Source organism: Melanotaenia boesemani, chromosome 20 (assembly GCF_017639745.1).
Source record: "Melanotaenia boesemani isolate fMelBoe1 chromosome 20, fMelBoe1.pri, whole genome shotgun sequence".
NCBI lineage: Eukaryota > Metazoa > Chordata > Actinopteri > Atheriniformes > Melanotaeniidae > Melanotaenia > Melanotaenia boesemani.
The window spans coordinates 22141515-22162071 of NC_055701.1; the positions used below are offsets into that span (position 1 = coordinate 22141515).

General features: G+C 39.6%; 1 protein-coding gene across 1 annotated transcript; it reads left to right on the forward strand.

Annotated features, from left to right (window-relative positions):
* Positions 1 to 229: 229 nt before the first annotated feature.
* trip11 (thyroid hormone receptor interactor 11) lies at positions 230 to 20464 on the forward strand. The gene is made up of 21 exons (XM_041971373.1): positions 230 to 839; positions 2305 to 2381; positions 3201 to 3311; positions 3581 to 3883; positions 4692 to 4760; positions 4886 to 5051; positions 5270 to 5596; positions 5798 to 5838; positions 6165 to 6263; positions 6517 to 6720; positions 6872 to 9910; positions 10040 to 10180; positions 11001 to 11194; positions 11339 to 11502; positions 11640 to 11743; positions 11815 to 11914; positions 12752 to 12833; positions 13343 to 13457; positions 15762 to 15884; positions 18665 to 18806; positions 18960 to 20464. The coding sequence occupies exons 1-21, from the start codon at positions 701 to 703 to the stop codon at positions 19172 to 19174; spliced, it is 5955 nt and encodes a 1984-aa protein (XP_041827307.1). The 5' UTR covers positions 230 to 700; the 3' UTR covers positions 19175 to 20464.
* Positions 20465 to 20557: the final 93 nt, after the last annotated feature.

Genomic DNA, 20557 nt, shown 5'->3' on the forward strand with positions numbered 1-20557 from the left:
GACCGTTTTACACAAAGTAGCATGTAAGAAATGACATTCAGACTTTAGAGACAGACCCCCCGGGAAAAAAAAGAGAAAGAAAAAAAGAAAAGAAAAGAAAAGTAAAAAAAAGAGAAGAGAAGAAAAAAGTCTCAGGTATAAGCCAAAAGTCAGTGTCTGATTTTCGGTTGTCTTGGTTGATGAGCGCGTCTTGACTTTGTTGGTCCTCCAGTATCCCACAATGCACCGCTGCTACGCTCCGTGTCCACGTCAAAGCTGACAACCCAGCCGAGCTGATAATGGCTGCAGTTGAGGTGGCACTTTTAGGATTTTAGACTGGCAATAAACTGCTAAATATATAACTATAACTGCGAGCAGACATTGCCAACTCCAGCTAAAAGTTAAAATCTAAGGTTACGGTTTTCTGACTTTAATATAATGTCGCGTATCTCGCTTGTCTTGACGAATTCCTTCAGGCGAACCACCAGCTGTTGTTAGCCGGGTCTTGTGTTCGCTAAATGAGCGTCTGTCAGCCTGCAAAGCCACTTTGTGACCGGCCAGAAAAGTGCATTTTGACGTTAATCGCGTTTCTTCATAATTAAATCTACGTCTGAGCTTAATGACCGAGCTGACTTGATCACATTTCAACTCAATGCGAGGTTAGCTCCACTGTCCTCTTCGGCCTTGCTTTGTTTTTGTTTGTTTTTCACCCCCCCTGAAGATGTCATCGTGGCTAGGTGGACTCGGCTCCGGCCTCGGCCAGTCCCTGGGACAGGTCGGCGGAAGCCTGTCATCATTTACTGGGCAAATATCAAACTTTACCAAAGACATGTTATTGGAAGGGATGGAAGAAGTAGGGGGTAAGTTTGACTTCCTGTTTTTGTTCCTTCTCCAGTTTACTTAGTTATATTTTGGAATGGGGTTCTTTAAATGCACATCAATATATATCACAGGTTGATCCTTGCAAGGTATTTATTTTAGAGTTTAATTGGTAAAAAGATTAAGTTTTCAGTTTTTAAAAACCAAAGTGATCTCGAGAAAGACAATGAGATACTCAGATGTAATATTTCACTTTACCTACCCGTACAGTTTTAGCCCTGAATGACACTATATCAATAAACAAAATATCCCACTGAAAGTCTTTATCTTCCATTAACTCAAACATTACACATCTGCATCCAGATACAAAAGATCCTCCAAAATACCTTTCCTAAGTAATCTAAGTATGAAATAACTATCCCACCATGTATGAAACATTCTAATAGATAAAATAAAAAAAACTACAAAACAAATTTCAAGCTCTCTGTTAACAGTATCCAAGTGTTTTAATTGATTTAATCTATAAAATGCAAGAAAAGTGTTAAAAAATTTAGATCACTAACTTCACCTGATACACAAACAGCAATATAACAGGTTAAGATATTAGACTGCTCACACAAAAACAAGTATTTACTTTAGAAGTTAAGTTCAGCAAAGTAGGCATTAGTGCTGCTGTGACTAATGTCTACTGATAAATCAGTGCAGCATGAAATGACAAGGAAGTAAATCTAGTAGAAATATGTTAGCAGAAACCTTGTTTATGTGATGTGTCCCTCTGCTGATTTGATGCAAAGCAGGATGCAACATGGACACAAACAGGACCCAGCAGCTATTGACATTTTGAAGCTTGCATACATAAAAGATATGGTTTTTAATATGTTAGATCCTCGCAACTCATCTCAGTTTGTTGGGGCCTTTCAACAGATTAGTCTCCTGTACATAAACAAATGATGTATCAGTTAATATTTCCAGTGCCTAAATAGCAACAGGTTTCTGTATGTAGCTGTAGCCTGGGCTCGCGAGTATGTTAAAACACAATGACTGCTTAGTTTCTGTCTAAAGAGCTTTGTTCCACCTGCCTTATTAAACCAAGACACATCATCCATCTGAGCAAACAGATAAACATTCGTCAGAAGGAGAACTTTGGCCAGAACTCCAACTCACCAATCAAAAACTAAAAGTATTCATTCTTATCACCGCAGGAAGGAGATTCATGTCAGCTTTAAAAATATTGGATGTAAACTGCAACTATTAGCTTTGTGTGTGTTGTAATGAATGTTGGCTGAGTATGATGTTGAGGTTGTTAAGTCACATTGTTCTGATTAGATGGTTTATAATGTTGACCTGCTTGGTCAAGTGTATCATGTGATCCGTGTGAATGATAGAGAAGGAAAAAAGTATCTGTAGTAAATAAAATCATTCATGCTTTTTTAAAAAATTATTCCTTCATTTAAGATGTGCACTTTGTATTAATGCCTGTGATTAAATCTTTTCCTTGAACAACAGATGCTGCTACAGAACTACAGGTGTCCAATTCCAAGTTGGCTGAAGTCGAGACTGCGTTTGCTGCTCAGAAATCTGAGGTTAGATTCCTCACTCACTTTCTCAGTCTCCTTTCTCTCCGGACATTTTGACTTCTCACAGTATGAGTGCAGCTGATATGATAAAAATAGTTTATGTTGAAATGTCTGTGTTATCAACAATGTTAGGCCCTGATTCTGCTACTGGTAATATTATTACTAAAGAGGCCTATAAACTGCAACCTGTTACTGCTGTGGTCCAGATCAAGTTGTCCCTGAGCAAAGCAAAGTAATTTTTTATACCATCAAGAGTCCTGGAAAACATTTAAAGCTCTCATTCTGAACATGCACTTAGAGTAATGTAGTACATTGCTGAAAATAATATATCAGCACAAAAAAAATTATTTATTCATCTATAATATGAGAGTGAAGGGAAATCTTTTCTAAGTCTTTATTTTTTCTGTTATTAAATTAATTTGAATAAGAGGAAACAACTATTAATTTACCCACAAATAAGTTTCATTCATGATTTTCAGTCACTGTCTTCTTTTCCTGTGTTGGATGCTGTAAATACTCCGTGGTGTACTAAACGTGTTGCAGTCTGTATCTAAAAATATCCTCAAACAAATGTGACACAGTATATGTCCCTTTTTTTTAGTAATGGATGCTTAAAAGTGCAGTGCTCAGCTGTTTAGTGATATCACAAAGGCATTTAAAAATGAAGCTATATCAAAGCTTTGACATGTTTTTAAAGGTTTTAGTTTTATTGATGGTTTTAGATTTTTGTTTTTTGAATTAGTTCACTGCATTAGTATCCCTTATTTCCTGCATGTCTCTGTGTAATGAATTGACCCATGTCTCTTTACTCTTTCTTTGTTCCAGTACGACAGATTGAGGAAGCTTCATGCAGAGCTCGAGGAGAAGCTGGAGGCATCGGAGATCCAGATTAAACAACAGTCTGCAGAATACAGAACCCTTCTGCAGCAGAAAGACGTATGTTCATATAGTTTTGAACATGTAATGATTAACATGACCCACTAGTCACAAATCTCTCAAGAAAAAGGCTTATGTGTTTAGAAATGTTTGATTTGCATGTCAAATTGTGTTACAGTATAGTAGCATACAAATACATTTAAGCCTAGATTACTCAGATGTGTATAAAAAGACTCAGCCTGTGCTTTGTTGCATAAACAGAAGTCCAATTTTATTAAGAGAGATTTACAAAGCTCTTGTTGATAGTGAGTATGTTTGTTTCCACCCAGGTGGAGATCAGCCACCTTAAAGCTCGGCAGAGTGGGCTCCAAGAAGAAGTCCAGAAGTTGCAGCATTCTGCGCAGTCTTCCTCCCTCGGTCCGGCGGTGTTGCCCATTGCCACAACTTCCTCTACCACAACCTCCTCGTCTGCTTCCACCTTCCTGACCCGTCCCTCAGGGTCTCACCAGAGCTTCCACAGCGATGAAGTCGACATCAGTGACGTTCTTTGGTCGCAGCAGGAAATCAACAGGCTGTCCACAGAAGTCATGCGTCTGGAGGGAGAGGTGTCTCACTGGAGGAGAATGTCTCAGGTGAATGAACGGGAGAATGTGCTGGCATAGCAGAATGCATGCTTTATAGGGAGTTTCATTTAAAAAAAGTTGTTCCTCTTCCCCTTGTAATCACTTAGTTTGGCTTGAACAGGGTTAATTTAGTTTGTTTTTGTTTTTAGTACCCAACGCACAACTAAAACTGGCCCAATGAGTCTGCTGTAAATGTAAAATATGTCTTTAGGACTAAATCTGAAATTTTCCAATTACTTTAAATGCTGGTTCATCCAAATCAAAGGTTTGATTTGTTGTCTTTTGACATACAGATGAAATTTGCAGCCATTTCGGTGTAATTTCAAGCTCATTGAAAAATGTTATGTATATTTTTCAGCTAACATTTCACACTTCGTTTTCAATTTCAAACACTTAAAAGAAAAATAATATTGTAGTTGCCCATGAAATTTTATTCAGAATATTTAATTTTATGGAATTAAGTTTTGTTTAAAATTAATTTAGTAAAAGCACTCATTTTGATGCTTTTCGGGTGGAGCTATAAATGTCAAATAATATTTTAAAAATTGCTCACAACATATATAATTTGCTATACATTAAATTTTACATGGCTGGTTTCCACAAGAAGTGCAGAAGATGCATTGGGCTTCTTTTCAATCACATCAACACTGGTTAAAGAGCAGGTATTTCACCATGTAGTTTCTCCGACATGCTGGAGAGAAGGAGGTGAGGTGGGAGTATTTTATTGGTTGCTGTCTGTTTTAACATTGAATGGATCTAAATCCAGCACACTGTTCCTTTAGGTTTTTTATAATACTCTTTTTTCTTTTTTTTTTAGGCATCCACAGCTACGGGGGCCGGTAATGGTGATCAGGGGGAGATTCTGAAACTTCAAAGGACTATTAAGGTGACTTTTGTAGTCTCGTATTGTTGTCACTATAAACTGTATTTAGTAGATAAATGCAAATCTGTAATAATGTTATTAGACAGTAATAACACTAAGATTCTTTTCTTTTTTTTTTGTCCGATTAGGAGCTGCGAGATGAGATGAGTCGTGAGGTGGACGAACACCAGCATGAGCTGACAGCTCTGCAGGATGCCCAGAGACAAAAGATGGCCGACGTCACCCGGCGTCACAGAGAGGAGTTAGCAGAGTATGAGGAAAGGATAGAAGAGCTGGAGGAACAGATTCATAGTGGTAAGCTTAATTTAGGCATTTCTTGTCAAAAATAGAGAAGAAACAGAGATTTTGTTAGTGTTCTTATAAAAGTCTGCTGTAATCAGATTCCCATAACTGACAGTCTGCATCATGGCAATTTCTTTTCGAATATGTCAATATAAAAGAAATAATTTTAATAGTGCAGAATAATTATGTGAGACACAAATCTTATTTCTACTCCAAATCATCCTCTGTAGGAGGCAGTCAATCCAGCTCCTCATCAGATGCCACCAAACTGCTTGAACTCCAGAAAATCATACAGTCCCTGCAGGAAGCAGCAGAGCAGCACGAGAAGCAGCTTTCTGAACTGTCCGCAAATCTGGAGGATGCACAGAGTAAACAGGCCTCGCTGCAGCTGGAGAGGGACGATGCCCTGGAGGAAAATGCAGGACTGCTGCAGAACTACTCTCGCCTGCAGGCCTCCGTGGACGAGCTCCAGGCGCGAGTACAAGAACAGCAGGAGAAAGCTCTGCAGAAAGCCCAGCTAGAGCAAGAGATCCAAACATTGAGAAGTAACCTCGCAGGTATGTTTTATTTGTGTTAAATATAAGGACTGAATACTTTATTCTTGTTTCAGTAAGGCTGCTTAATGCTGTTTTATCAAGAGCAGAATTTTTTCTGCTAATGTAATGATTTTTTTTATTGTTGAAAACTTACGTAGACAGAATATTGTTGTCATCTCGTCAGATACAAAATGTATGTTAACCAAAATTTCACCTTTTTAGCTGCAGAAAAAGAAAATGAGAGACTGAAAAGTGTGGCTGAGGTAAGTTGAGTGCAGATTCAAGCCATATATAGAGTTTACATTTAGTCATTTAGGATTTGTTTTTATTCCGTCTTAAAGAAAATGAACAACATTCAAGTTTAAGTGCAGCAAATGATTAATTCGGTTTAAATCTAAGGTGTTAGAGAGGTTTTACTGGAAGATATGAGACTTAAAGAGGTGTTTTGCAGGTAGCGAGAAGCCCCTGCTCTGATAGTGTTTCGAACCGCCATAACAATGCATCTGAGGCTGAGAAAACAGCTGTTTACGTCTAATATTTTCTAATCAATCACTGCTAGTTCAATAATCTCTGCAATATTGACCTCTAGGCTGAACCAAAGGAAGAAGTTGAGCATGCAGACATCTTAGAACTGAACACCATTATTGGAACATTGAGACAAGAAAAGGAGATCCTTGAACAAGAAAAGGTTTGTTTGCCTGATGCAAGAGTGAAATTACCGTATTACCTGATGCTACTCAAAATATCTGCAATAGCTTTACTATCTAGGTTAGGTTAGTATTTACACAGATCACCTGAATAACTAATCTACAAGTTCTCTGAAGGTTTAGTAAAATATTTCTTTTACATACTAATAAAAAAACAACTTTTAAACTAGAAATGGGATGTGAAGGTAACACAGACTCAACAGCTGAGTGTAGTTTTTTTGTTTTTTTTTACAGCTTAATCTGCAAGAAAAACTGAAAGTAGCAGAAGATCTAATGGTTTGTAGTAAAGGAGCAAAGTCTGATGATGTGGAGTCTCTGGAAGATCTGAGGGTTGAGTTGGGGAGGAGAGAAAAGCTTCTGAGAGCCATCGAGGAGGAACGGGACACCCTGATGTCTGAGCTGGAGGAGCTGGACCGACAAAACCAGGAAGCCACACAGGTCTGACTGATCAGTGCTTTTTTTATTGTCGTTATTTAGTTATCATTGAACTTTTTATATTTCAGCATCCTCTATGCTAGTTCTGTGAAAGATTTTGTAGTTCCACGTTTTGGGATATCATAATTTAGTTAGTTATCTCTTTTTTTCCTAGCATGTGATCTCTGTGAAGGAGCAGCTCTCTGGACAGTTAAAGGAGGCTCAGGCAGAGCTGACAAAAGTAACTTCAGAGCTCAACACTACCAAGAACCAGAAAAGGACACTAGAGCAAGAGCTTGAGACTCAAAAAGAGAAAGTCAACCAGAGTGCTTTCACCCTGAACGATCTGCACATGAGCAAACAGCAGCTGGAACGAACAGTGAAGGAGCTGAAAGACAAATTGGGACATGCACATGAGCAGAACAGGGACGCTCGTAGAGAAGTTGCAGAGCTGAAGAAGACCCTGCAGGAGAAAGAGGAGCACTTATGTGCGGCTAAAGCAGAGCTAGATCTAGGTGGGGAAAGAGGAACTGAGTTGCATAGAGCCATGGAGCAGCTGGCAGGGAAGGAGAAGGAGTTATCAGACCTCAGGAGAGAACTGGATGAGAAGCAGAGCTCTTATGAGAGGGTGATGTCTGAGGAGTATGAGATGAAAATGGAGAACAGAAAGTTGAGGGAGGAGAGTGAGGATTCTTTGGGTAAAGTAGAGGAACTAACCAAGCAGCTGAAGGACAGCCAGGCTGCTCTGAACAGGACTGTAAGAGAGAAAGATACTCGTATTGAAGCTTTAAGGCTGGAGAAAAATCAACTTGAATGTGAATTGACGCAGACTGAGAGGACACTGACAGAACAGGCCCAGCAGTACCACCAGACCATTGAGGAGCTGACTCGAGCTCGGTCAATGGATGCCTCAGCTTTGCAGACTGAGCACGAATCTGCAATCCAACTTAACCAAAAGAAAGACTTGGAGATCGCTAAGTTGAAGAGGGACATGGAGCAGCTAGTATCTGACCACAGAGACACCAACGAGATGCTTTCAATCACAGTTGCAGGACAGAAGCAGCTGACAGATTTGCTCCAGGAGAAGGATGCCTTCGCGGAGACTTTAAAACAAAATGCTGCAGATTTACAGACAGAGATGGAGAACAGCATTTCTGTCTTGACCAAGGAAGCAGAAATTCTCAAACAGGCTCTAGAGGAAAAGGATAAACAGCTCGGTGGCATGAAAGAGGAGAACAGCCATTTGAAAGAAGAGATTGATCGCATCAGGGATCAGCAGAGCAGACCTCCACCTCTAGCTGAGCCTAAGACCCTGGACATAATCACAGAGCTGGAGACAGAGATAACCCAGCTCAAGTCCTCCAGGAACTGCTTGGAAGAGGAGGTTCAGACTCTGAGGAAAACAATCGAGGAGCAGCAAGCTTCTCTCCTTTTGTCTCATCAGTCTCTGCAGGCTCAGCAGAGTGAGCTTGACCAGGCCCACGCTCGCCACCAGCAGACCACGCTCAGCTACGACAGACTCGTCCATGCCAGAGATGAAGAGATAATCCGTCTCCAGCAAGCAGTTGATCGGTTCAGTGATGATCAGAGCCGTGCCAATTTTCCACCTGTCCAGGGAGAGGTCATCCTGCAGGAGGACAAAACAGAGTCTCTGAATCAGGAGAATGGCAATGAGAAGCATGACTTGTCCAAGGTAGAAATAGAGAGACTGGTGAAGGGCATCAAAGAGAAAGAGACAGAGATCAGTCAGCTGAATGAGAAGAACCTCTCATTAACCAGACAGTTGGATCAGCTGGTGGTGTCTCAAGATGAAGTGGACAAACTTTCTCAGATTATTTTGCAGAAAGATCTGGAAATCCAGGCACTCCATGCCAGAGTCTCCATGGGTGGAGGACTCAGCCAGGATGTCCTGTATTTACAGCAGCAGCTGCAGGCCTATGCAGTGGAGAGAGAACAGATGTTAGCCGTGCTTAACGAGAAGACGAGAGAGAACAGCCAGCTTCGGTCTGACTATCACCGTCTCATGGATATCATGGCAGGGAAGGAAGCTGCTTTAGTGAAGCTTCAGCAGGAAAATCAGCGCCTCTCCAACATGAGCGACCCCTCAGGAAGCCAAGAGATGTTCAAGGAGACCATCCAGAACCTGTCTCGAATTATCAGAGAAAAGGACATAGAAATCGATGCGTTGACTCAAAAGTGCCAAACCCTGGTGACTGTCCTACAGTCCACAGGAGGAGAGTCTGGTCCTGGATCTGGAGGTGTCAGCAGCAACCAGTTTGAAGAGCTGCTGCAGGAAAGGGACATGTTGAAACAGCAAGTGAAGAAGATGGAGGAGTGGAAGCAGCAAGTGATCACGACAGTGAAGAACATGCAGCACGAGTCTGCTCAGCTGCACGAGGAACTCGTCAAGCTGCAGAGTCAAGTCTCAGCTGACAGCGACTGTAGCTCCAAGCTGTCCGTCGACTACGCTCGATTGATCCACAGTTATGAGCAGAAGGAGAAGAGGCTGGGAAGTCTCAGTTTTGAACTCGCTCAGGTGCAGCAAACTATCACACAGCTTAGCACCACTAAGGATGTTCTTCTGGGTAAATTAGACAGCGTAACACAGACTCCTGAAGTTTTAGCCACTCAGTCTAGTGGTCCTCCTCTCACAGCGGATGCTCCAATGCACCAGAGTGCCTTGCCTGTAAATAATGACAAACTGCTGGAAGAACTTGAACAACTGCGAGTGCAATTAACTGATAAAGAAAACATGATCAGGACTCTTCAGGAAAACAACCACAGACTCTCCAACTCAGCCTCAGCCTCAGAGAGCGAACACAGAAGTCAGGCTGAGGAGGTTCGGCAGGTCAGAGACAGAATGGAGTCTTTGCAGAGGTCACTTAGAGAGAAAGACTTGCTCATTAAAACCAAAGGAGACCAGCTCAATCAAGTGAGCGAAACTCTGCGTAACCGTGAGAATGACAATGAGGTGTTGAAGCAGGCTGTGACCAACCTGAAAGAACGTGCTCTCATCCTGGAACTTGATGTGAAAAAACTGAAGGAAGAGAACGAGCTGGTGGCTGCACGCTCACGAGAAAAAGAGTCGGAGTTCAGAGCGCTGCAAGAAACAAACATGCAGGTCTCGCTCCTGCTCAGAGAAAAAGAGTTTGAACTGAGCGCAGTAAGCGAGAAGGCTGCCACAGTGGAGAAGATGCTTAAAGACAAAGAGCAGGTCAGATGGCTGCATCACTTCTTCATTTCTCTTTCATTTATTTGGTCTAGTTGCTTTAAAAATGTTTAGTAATTTAAAATAAACAGACGTGTCAATGTCATGATGAGTTCCTGTGATCATGTGACACAGGGTAAATCTGGTGAGCTAAACCAGCTTCTGAATGAGCTGAAGTCAATGCAAGAGAAAGCTGTGATGTTCCAGCTGGAGAGGGATCAGATGATGATGGCACTCAAACAGAAACAAATGGAGACCACAGCGGTACAGAATGAGGTAAGAAAAGAATATTCACCAACTCTTTCCCTTTTTGTTTTTGTGGGAAAGTGTGGGATACTGGATCACACTTTACCCTGTTGCATTGCATTGTCTCTAACAGAGCAAGCGCTTGCTGAGGTAATATACTGTAACAGGTTTAAAAAAGGTGTCAACAACCTGCAGTTACCGGTCCTGTGAAGTACTTTTATTTATCCTAAAATTTTGCCTCCAAGCCATAGTGTTTTACCTTTAGCTTATAGCTGGTAATTTGTTACCAACTGTGCAGTTTAGATAGGTTATTCTAAAAACTAAACCCATTATGTAAATCTACTTTTAATTACTAATAATAAACTATTTAAACACCCTTTTCTGAACTCTTCTTGGTTGCATCCGCCTTCCCAAAACAGCTGCTATAGCCACATTAGAAGGCTTGACTGGCGGCACAAAAGTACATTTACAGTATATTAACAAGTACGTTTCCATTGAAATATTCATTTGAGAAGAGTAGTAACAAAATTTGACAGCTTAACCTATTGATAATTTTGACAACAGATTTTATATTAATAAAATAAAAAAGACTAAAATTACTTGTAATTGATTGGTTAAACCAGTTATATTAACATCCAAACATGCTCAATATTCACATTTTTCCATGGTGTTCTTAATATTCTTAAATGGCATGTTCCTAAAAAGTCCATATTATGAGACTGCAACCATTATTTTGTCACAAATTTCTCATGTATTCTCACAAACAAAATACAGTGGACACATTTCAGTCTGTAGAAGATTCATAACTCTTTTAATAGATCTTCATAGATGATGGTGTTTCCCTTTCCAGCTGCAGCATGTGAGGGATAAAGAACAGCGTCTGAACCTTGAGCTAGAAAGGCTGCGTAATCACCTGCTGGAGATTGAAGATTCATACACAAGAGAAGCCCTTGCTGCTGAAGACAGGGAGACTGAACTACGCAGGCGGGTGATACTGCTGGATGAGAAGCTGGCCACATCCTCCAATGCTGTGGAGAAATCCAGGTTAGCAAAAAAATAAAAGTCTCCTCTATGAAGCCAGCTATGATCAGGTTAATTTAACACTGATTTTATGGGGAGGAAGAAGAGTAGGCTAATTGTTATTGTCATCGCTTATGCATTTCTGCTTGCATGTTCTGCTTTCTACAGCCAACAGGCCAGCATGCAGGTGGAGTCTCTGCAGGAGCAGTTAAGTGGGGTGGTGAAGCAGAGGGACGATGCACTCGTCCAACTCAGAACCTCTCAGGAGCAGGTCAACCAGTATGCAGTGTCGCTCTCCAACCTGCAGATGGTGCTAGAGCAGTTCCAACAAGGCAAGTTGCCAGAAACATACCTGTGTTCCAGCTGTTTATGTGCAACTATGCAATATTTTTCCTTATGTTTCCCCGATGGCATCTACTTTAAGAAATAACTGTTATCTTTTAGTATTTTTTTTTTCTTTTCCTTTCAGAGGAGAAAGCAATGTACTCAGCAGAGCTTGAGAAGCACAAGAAAGAAAAGGAGGAGTGGAGAAGAAAAGCTCTCATGCTTGAAGACCAAGCATCAGCTCTGCAGGTAAATCAGAGGTGGACGCATCTCTTATCATGTCATTTCTTATTTCTGCCTTCCCCGCTTTTCTGTTCCAGATAAACTTGGACGAAGCCAACGCCGCTCTGGATTCAGCGTCTCGTCTCACTGATCAGCTCGATCTGAAGGAGGAACAAATGGAGGAGCTGAAAAAACAAGGTGAGGTGCAGCTGAGTATTTCCACTACACTACAGCTACACGTCATCTTGAAGTTTTCTTTCCAGCTATAAATATTGATAAGGGATGGGCACATTATGTGACTAAATTCCATATAAATATGAGAAAGTAAAGGCCTTTCATGTGGTTGTAAAAGATTGTTAATGTCTGCATTTCTAAAAAATGTCAAAGAAAGCATTTGGCTTCTTTAGTCTTGGCAGGGTTTGAGTAGACGTATGTCCTTATCATAGACTGATTTACCCACAAAACTGGGGGTAAACTTAATCCCACGATGTCTCCTTCTTTAATTTTTTGTCTGGTTTTTGTCACACTGAGCAGATATTACTCTTATCATGTATGCCCATTACGTCATAGCAAATTCTCAGACTATTTATTTTTGTCACCAGCTCTGTGGCTGTTCAGGCTGTATTTGTCCAGTCCTAAAATGAGCCTTTAACCTTCTTTTGTCATGTCAGTCATCTAAATGAAAAGTCATATTATGTCTGTTAATGGCTGATTAATTGTAAGAAAGTGCTGAACTACTGCCACATCAATCAGACTAACTTATGTATGTCGGTGGAGCTCAGCTCTAGTTTGTGCCTTTGTTGGAAGCCATCTTGTGACAGAGTTTATGCATTATTTGTGTGAAAGTCTTGAGAAGCAGCTTTTAAAAAGGGATAAGATGCTGTAAGAAGAAAACTATTTACAGGTAGTTTGAAAGGTCTTTCAGAAGAGCAGTGAATACAGTTAGCATGCCTGTTGTGAGGGTTCATTTTTTGTAAAAGCGGATCCTAAATGTTGAAGCTTTTCTTTTCTTTCTTGTTTCTGCTTGTGTTGCAGTGGAAGTGAGGCAGGAGATGTTGGAGGAGGCGCAGAGGAAATTGATGAACCTTCTGAACAGTACAGAGGGAAAGATAGACAAGTAAGTGACTCAGTGTAATCAGATTATTATTAAATCATCTCATTTGTTCAAAACATAAAATAAAAACAATAAAGCAGCTTCAAGGGTTTGTAGAAAGTCACTCAGATATGATAAAGTGTCATTTCTCAAAGCTTATGATTGAAGCAGATTTCAGAAGTTTGTCTTCATGTTTTTGTTTTTCATTAACATAAAATGAAGGATTAAGTGCTACTTGCAGGTTTGAGCAACAGCTTCTACATTCTTGTCCAAACAAAATGTACAATCTCTTTAAAACTGATGGAAATTTGGGACACACAAGCTTCATATGATAGCAAATATGATGGAAACAAGATATATCCATCAATCTAGTTTATTGTTTTAATTGTTGTGAATAGGTTGCTTCTACTTGCCTGATTAAAAGTAAACATTTAAAACAGTACTGCTGCATGAGACAAGAAGAAAGCCATCTCTTTTAAAAGCTTGAAAAGTGTCTTCATGGGACGTTGTTGTTCATGTTGTTCTGCCTGCAGGGTTCTGATGCGTAACCTGTTTTTGGGGTATTTCCACACACCTAAAACCAAGCGTTCCGATGTGCTGAGGCTCATGGGAAGTGTGTTGGGACTGAGCCGGGACGACGTTGATAAGGTGAGGGGTGTCTTAGCTCATATGCTAAACTATTTGCTTAGGCAGTCACATTATCATGTTTTAGGCAGCTGGTGTTAATTTTGATAGAAGTTGGTGAGCGACATTCACATAATTTTGCCATATGTGAAATAAATACAAGACAAATCGCTGGACTAAAAGAAGCCACAATACAGTGTGTTTGAATTTTGACCAAGTTTTAACTTGTTTTATGCTTCCTTCATTTTTTTAAAATACCAATATCTACAGTAAATCACATACAGGACTCATTTAAAGATGTCAGACATAGTCTGTTTGCCAAAATCATCATATATATATAAAGATTAGTATATAGTAGTGTATGAGCTTCCTGTACAGTACAATTAACTGAAATTATCATGTTTAATTATTATTTTTATTACCATGTTTTTGTTATTAAAAGTTAATTTTACATAAAATTAGGCAGCAGAGAAAATGTTTAAGAAATGGCAGATATATTAATCAGAAATTGGATAACTGACATGACATTAAATTTTAGGCCTAATATCTAACAATGTAGTGGGCTGTATTGCTACATAAGTAAGGACATAAATGGTATTTAACTAAATTAATATTTGCCCAGAACTTTTTACAGTTGTTAAACTAAAGTTGTTAATGAACAGAACGGTACCATAGAGGTGTTTCTGGAATGGTGTCGCAAACAAAGTCATTTGTGTGTTAATTTAGTCTCATGAACACTCATGAATTGTTTTCCCAGCACTGACTACTTACTGTCATCTTGTTGCCACAGCTACTGTTTATAAGTTATGTTAAGTTTCTGAAAGATGATCATTAAAATGAGACAAATAAAATCTGTTTTGGTATTAAGTGCCTCAGATCTGTTAATTAAAAGTTGTAACTTTGGGGGCATTTCTATTTGGCCTATTTGGCCTTCTCACCTTTTCTTTACAGTAATACATTTTCCAACTGTAATGTTTTACATAGAACTGATGGCAAAACTTGTGGACAAAAAGAGACGACACTGATTGATTTTTGCCATCTGTGTAACAGCTGGAAGCTGATTCTCGTGCTTGGTGGGCCTGACATCTTTTGTCCAAATAGAACCAATCAAATAATTTTAGAAAGTCGTCTTTATCATTTTCTCAGTCCATCACATCCGATATCCTTTGATGTTTTCGTAGTTACAGACTCATCTTCTGGGAGTAAGCGGTAGTTATTGGACCAGCCCTCTCTGTACTGCGGATAAACCCACAAGACAGGATTTATTTAACCCATTTTTTAACAACCCGTTAAACACACCTCTGCACAGTAACACAAGGAAAAATGACATATTACTGCAGAACAGTTTCTCACTTAATAATTCTAGCTTAAAATGAAAGTTATAGTTTATATTATGTCCAATCTCCTCCTCGATCTGACTGAAGTCCAAGTCTCTCAGCATGTTACTGTTTACATACACCATTCCAGGTCACTCTGACCGAGAGACAACATACCTTCTTGTCAGTTTTTGAAATAATACATTACGTAAGCTTGTTCTTCGGAGGCAGTCCAGCCAGCTTAAAAAGGTCACTTTTTTTTTAATAATTCCACTGAAAATCCTCATGAACCTTAGCCCTGAAAAAGAAAGCATTTTCATATCCAGATTTTCTGGCACGAGCGCTGTGGGACTCCATCCAACAATTCCAAAGCACATTACCCAACACTCTTAAAGGAAAACAGAGACAGAGTGAGAAGCTAATGAAATTACAGGTCTTTAAATGACCCATTTTTATTATTGTTTAAGAACCTTCTACTTCTTTGTCATCCTTCCTTCATCATCCTGTTAATGCTATTTAAAGTTTCCACTTTACGGCAGCCAAGTGTCCCACAAAATCAGCAGACTTTACAGAATCTGTTTCAGTGGTGCAGCAATTTCCCTTCTACTGCCTTAAAGCCTAATGCTGTAATCCATACACTCAGCATGAACTGCCAGGGAAAAGACTGCGACAATGAGGGAGTGTGAAGGATAAAAATCTCTTTATAAAATATTGACTGTCTGCAGAGAGTTAGACTGGCAGCACATTGGTTTAATGAGACATTGGGTCCACAAAATAATTTTCCAGAATGTGGGGCAAACCAAGAAAAGAAACCGAGAGCATCTAAAATGGGCCAAAATAATCCAACCTCCTTAAACAGGAAAAAAAAATCTGGTTTCTAAAAATAAACTAGAGAAAAAGTGAATGATTTCTGTTTTTGTATTTGATCATAAAACATGATGTGTTGAAAGTAAAATGTTCCTCTTAAGGATCCAGCAGGATTTCTCTAAACTTCCTTACCTCCCATCTGCAGATGTTGGAGGAGGACAGACGGCCGGGTGTAACTGGGTGGGTGTCGAGTTGGCTGGGAAGCAGAGGAGCACAAAGTGTCCCAAACACTCCACAGAGGCCCACCAGTGGCCAAGATCTGAACTCGGTAAGACAAAAACAAGTTGTTTGCCTTTGGTTTTTATAGTGCAATTTGAACACATATTCATTACTACTCTTAAAGAGACTCTATTATGCACGTTTCAGGCTAATTTATTTCACAAGGGCAGAAATCCATCCAGCATTTTTCACATACCCCTTTATTTATTGTATATCGATCCTCTCCGTAGGCTCTCAGATCAGCTTCTGCCAGAAACAAGCAGAATAAGACTCTTCACCCTGAGCCCCGCCTCCCCCGATGCAGGCTGCCTCTGATTGGTCAACTGCAGGGAGTAGTTGTCAGAGCGCACACTGTTTTTGTCATAGAAACACCGGCATAACTCGTAAACAAACCAAAGTAATATAATACTCAGCAAACAATGCGAACACAAACCATACAGCCGTACATGTTCGAGCCCAAGTCAGACCTCAAAAATGAGAGTGAACTACTCAACAACCAGCTATAGTCCGATTTAACGTTGTTTGCTGTCCTTCACTCGCCTTATATATTTGTACGTTGCCCCTGCCTGCAGAGATGTAAAACATCTGCTGCCAAGAAATAGATAACGTAATGCTATTTGCTAACACTATCATGCATTGTTACACTATAGTTAGCTGTATTTCTAGCCACTCTATGTATTCATTTATTTATTTACAATAGCAACATATAGAGAATTTTTTTTTTTTTTTTTTTTTTTTTACATTTTTGTTGTTTGTAAACAAGATTCCCAGAAGCTATGTATAGCTTATAAGTAGGGGTCCACATACAAAATACATGCCAATATTGTGCAAACAATCAATGTGAAAAGATTTTCCACCCAAAACCCATATATATATACACATAATACCACTATAATGCTATAATGCTATACCATTTTTACATTCCCCTTTTATACAATATACAAAAATTACAGACGTACAAATATCAGAAGAAATTAATCATTTAGACAGTCAGACCAGATGAAATCTGTTCATTCATAGGTGGTTAGTTTTTATCATAAAGTAGTAATATTTTGCTTAAGATGTTTTTTTTAAATATATTCATAGAGGATAGTTCTTTTGTAGAGCTCTAAGTCTCATTCCAGATCTCCAGGCCCTTACACGCACGGGAATGAGGTGACAGAGTCTAAAATTTAATTTACAAACTACATTATACATAACACAAGAATTATAAAATAAGTTGCATTCAGTGAGCTTCAGAAGCTTGACTTTGTAAAAAAAGAGGATCAGAGGAGGTTTTGATCCTCATGCTAAAATGTAAAATTTGCCCATGCTACTACGCGTGTAACTTTCTTCTGTAGAGTCTGCAGTTTTTTAAAGGTAGCTAGGGTGCGTGTCACACCATATGACATTGCAATAATTTAGATATGGTTCAAATAGAGGCTGGTACAGAGTTAGTAGAGCTCCAAGTGGAAGATAGCGCCTTTACTTAAGAAATAGACTCAACATATTATGGGTAATTATTTATTAGATACTCAATGTGTTTTTTTTCTAATTTAAGAATTACTAACAGCTTGATGTTCTCTACTGTTTCAATAGCTCTTACATTTATTTCAATCTGTAACTTATCTATGTTTTTCTGGCTTCTCTTTGAACGAAATATGATAAATTTAGTTTTATTTAGATTTAAAGATCATTTATTAAATTTGAACCAGTTGACTTTTTATCTAATTCATAGATTACAATATTTTGTAGGCTATTTGGATTTTTGTGTGACAATAATAAACTAGTGTGATCAGCAAAGATTAACTTATGGAGTATATTTAATAAATTTACAAAGTCATTGTATAGAATAAAAAGAAGTGGTTCTATTAATGAGCCCTAAGGAACTCCACATCTAATAATTTTATGTCGAGATTTGTTATTGTTTATTTGAATGTATTGCTCTCTTTCAGATAGGTAGTTTCTGAACCAGCCGACATCTGTTTTTTCACGTGGACAATCAGCTGGGTGTTTTTAGCCTGGTCATTATGTTTGTAGCATTTCCATCTACAGTGCTGATCGCTAACTCTCTGGTCATCATTAGGTGTGTTACCTGCTGGTAGCGATCAGGTAAAGTCAGAGTGGATTAATGCCAAACAAAACAGACAACTTTTTCGGTTTTACTTACAGCTTGTGGCTCAGGATGGGAAACATGGTCCTTGATTGTAGGAACAGACCCTCCTTTCAACCTAAAGCCTGGTTTCAAATCCCTCTTTGTATCGGCCCTTCATCCAGCAGTCTTCGGTGAAGTGCTGGTCACAAATACAATCGGTGGTGTAACTCTGTGGCTGGCTCCCAAAAACAAACTCCGTCTAACTGTTTTCTTCAGGAATCTGAACAAATGTAGCTTTCCCTTACAGCCGAAGAAGCTTTTCTTGTGTCACATGCTGACAGTGAAAACGTTGCGGTGTCCACCGCAGTGTCTTCCGCCTTTTACTTAGCAGTAAAGGTGGGTGTGCCTTTCTTCTCGTGAACGTGTACAATCTGGAGAAGATGACCAATAACTGAGTCTCCCCCATCAGACGTCACTGAAATATCGAAGTAGAAAAAACTCCAAACCTATTGTTTTCAGTGCCATGGAAACTGAATGTAGAGACACACTGGAAAACTCAAACATGTGCTTATCTGATAAAAAAAAACGTGGCGCTCACTTGTCTAATGAGCATTCAACATTATAACACTGTAGAAAGCTCAGAAAAGTCCAAATAGCATAATGGGGCCCCTTTAAGCCAACTCTTCTGTCTGTTTGGATCAATAAAATGTCCCAAAATTCAAACAGCACTTACTGTCAACCTGTTGCTGTTTCAGTCCTTCTCTGAGATGTTTGTTAAGTTCTTGGAGACGGAGTCAACTCCTTCACTGCCAGCACCAAAGCTTCCAGTCCACGACTTCAAACCTTTGAGCGCCCCTCCTCCAGGAAGAAACAGTGCTTCTGCTTCAGCTGCTGCAGGTAAATAATCCTAATAGAAAAAAAAAAAATCCACCTCCAGCTTGATTCTTTTTCTCATGTGCTTAATAATATCAGACGAAAGAGATTTAGTTGTTTTCCTGACTTCACCCGAAATGTCAAACTTTATTTAAACTAAAGCCTCCCTTTTTGTAGGGGCTCCAGCAGCCAGCAGGCGAGCCGGCGAGTCCAATCCTTTCTTGGCCCCTCGCTCTGCAGCGGTGCCGCTGCTGGCTGGTTCTAGCTCCGGTGGCTCAGGAGGCCACCTGCTGATGAAGCCCATCTCTGATGCTCTGCCCACTTTCACACCTGTGCCCGTCTCAGCTGAGGCCAGCGCTGGAGCTGTGCTGAAAGACTTATTAAAGCAGTGATGAGGAAGCCTCGCAGATGTCTTAATTTATAAAACATGAGTTCAACACTACAAAGACTAAAATGGTTGAGCAACTATCCAATTTATTTCTGCTGTTTTTCATTTTCTACAAGAATAAGTGATCAAAGAATATATAGAAGCTGAATATTACCATTTTTTGGAAGAGTTAAAAACTAAAGGTTCTGTTTTACTTACAAATACATTTCTATGCAACAGACTCTCCCTTTACATGTCACTCAAAATGTTTCACAACATTGTTGTTAATTGAACCCACAAATGAAAAAAAGATAAATTAAGTTACTCTACATGCCAAATAGAAGCAGGAAGGGAAGATTTTCAAAGTGGGGGTCTGCAGATCTTCAAAGAAACTCTCTTCTTGATCACTAGTGAGTTTAGGTTTTTCTTGACCACACCAGTTCTGAACACAAGTGACCTTGTAAACTTGCTGTGTGCAGTACAACACGTGGGTTGAGTCTGATCTCCACCTCTGTTTGCAGGAGGAAACTTATCTTCCGTCAGCTTGCTTTGAACAGCATGTATTTTCTTGTCGTCAGAGTGCTTTTTTTCCTGAACAATTCAGTGAGTTTTCTCTGATCCAGGAGCTGCATAAGAACTCTGGCAGCAGCAGCCCTGCAGAGATTTATGTGGTTCAGTACATCTGTTAAAACCATAAAGATTTCTTTTTCTTTTTTGCAAGATCTTGTCTTTTCCAGACGACTTGACTGTGACATGCAATAAGCATAATTATGGCTGCTGACTGTGGTTGATGAGAGGGTTGAGACTGCTCTAATGATTAAGCACAGTACTATTATATAGTTATATATATATATATATATAAATATGTATGTAAATGGGTGGTATTTTTTCTATTTATGGGCACTAAGTAAGTCATGGAAATAAAGTGCCTGCATTTTTGCCAGTTGGTATAATCTGGACTGTAAATGGTTAATATAAATATATATATTTACAAGATGTAAAAAATAAACCCTGCACATTGAAGAGGTTTTACCTGAGCAGAGCAGGCCAGCATGTGACTGTGCTGCTCCACATTTTTGTAAAGACATCAGTCAGACTCAGCCGGAGGAATGTTAGATTTGTCCAGGTGTATTGACGAAATGTATAAACTGTAAATCCTCCCTGTAAAAGAATTTTGTTGATGTAAAATCTGAAACTCTTGAGATGGAACAAAGAAGTACAGCTACCTTGAACTTGGATGAACTTCAGCAGAGGCTGGTATCCGTGACCTAAATGGAATTTGAAATTAAATAAAGGTGCCACTGGCGACCCCTTTACTGGTGAGCACTGCGTCTCCTATTTTTTTCATCTTCTTTCCAAAGCGCATGCATGGGATGCAGATGTAGGCGCCAAATGTGCCAGCTTAGGG

Excerpts from the sequence above, each read along its gene's own strand:
- trip11 (XM_041971373.1), top strand. The coding sequence starts at position 701 with ATGTCATCGTGGCTAGGTGGACTCGGCTCCGGCCTCGGCCAGTCCCTG. Across the intron at positions 10,181-11,000 it reads CCACAGCGGTACAGAATGAG|CTGCAGCATGTGAGGGATAA; the intron begins GTAAGAAAAGAA and ends TTCCCTTTCCAG. Across the intron at positions 11,195-11,338 it reads AATGCTGTGGAGAAATCCAG|CCAACAGGCCAGCATGCAGG; the intron begins GTTAGCAAAAAA and ends TGCTTTCTACAG.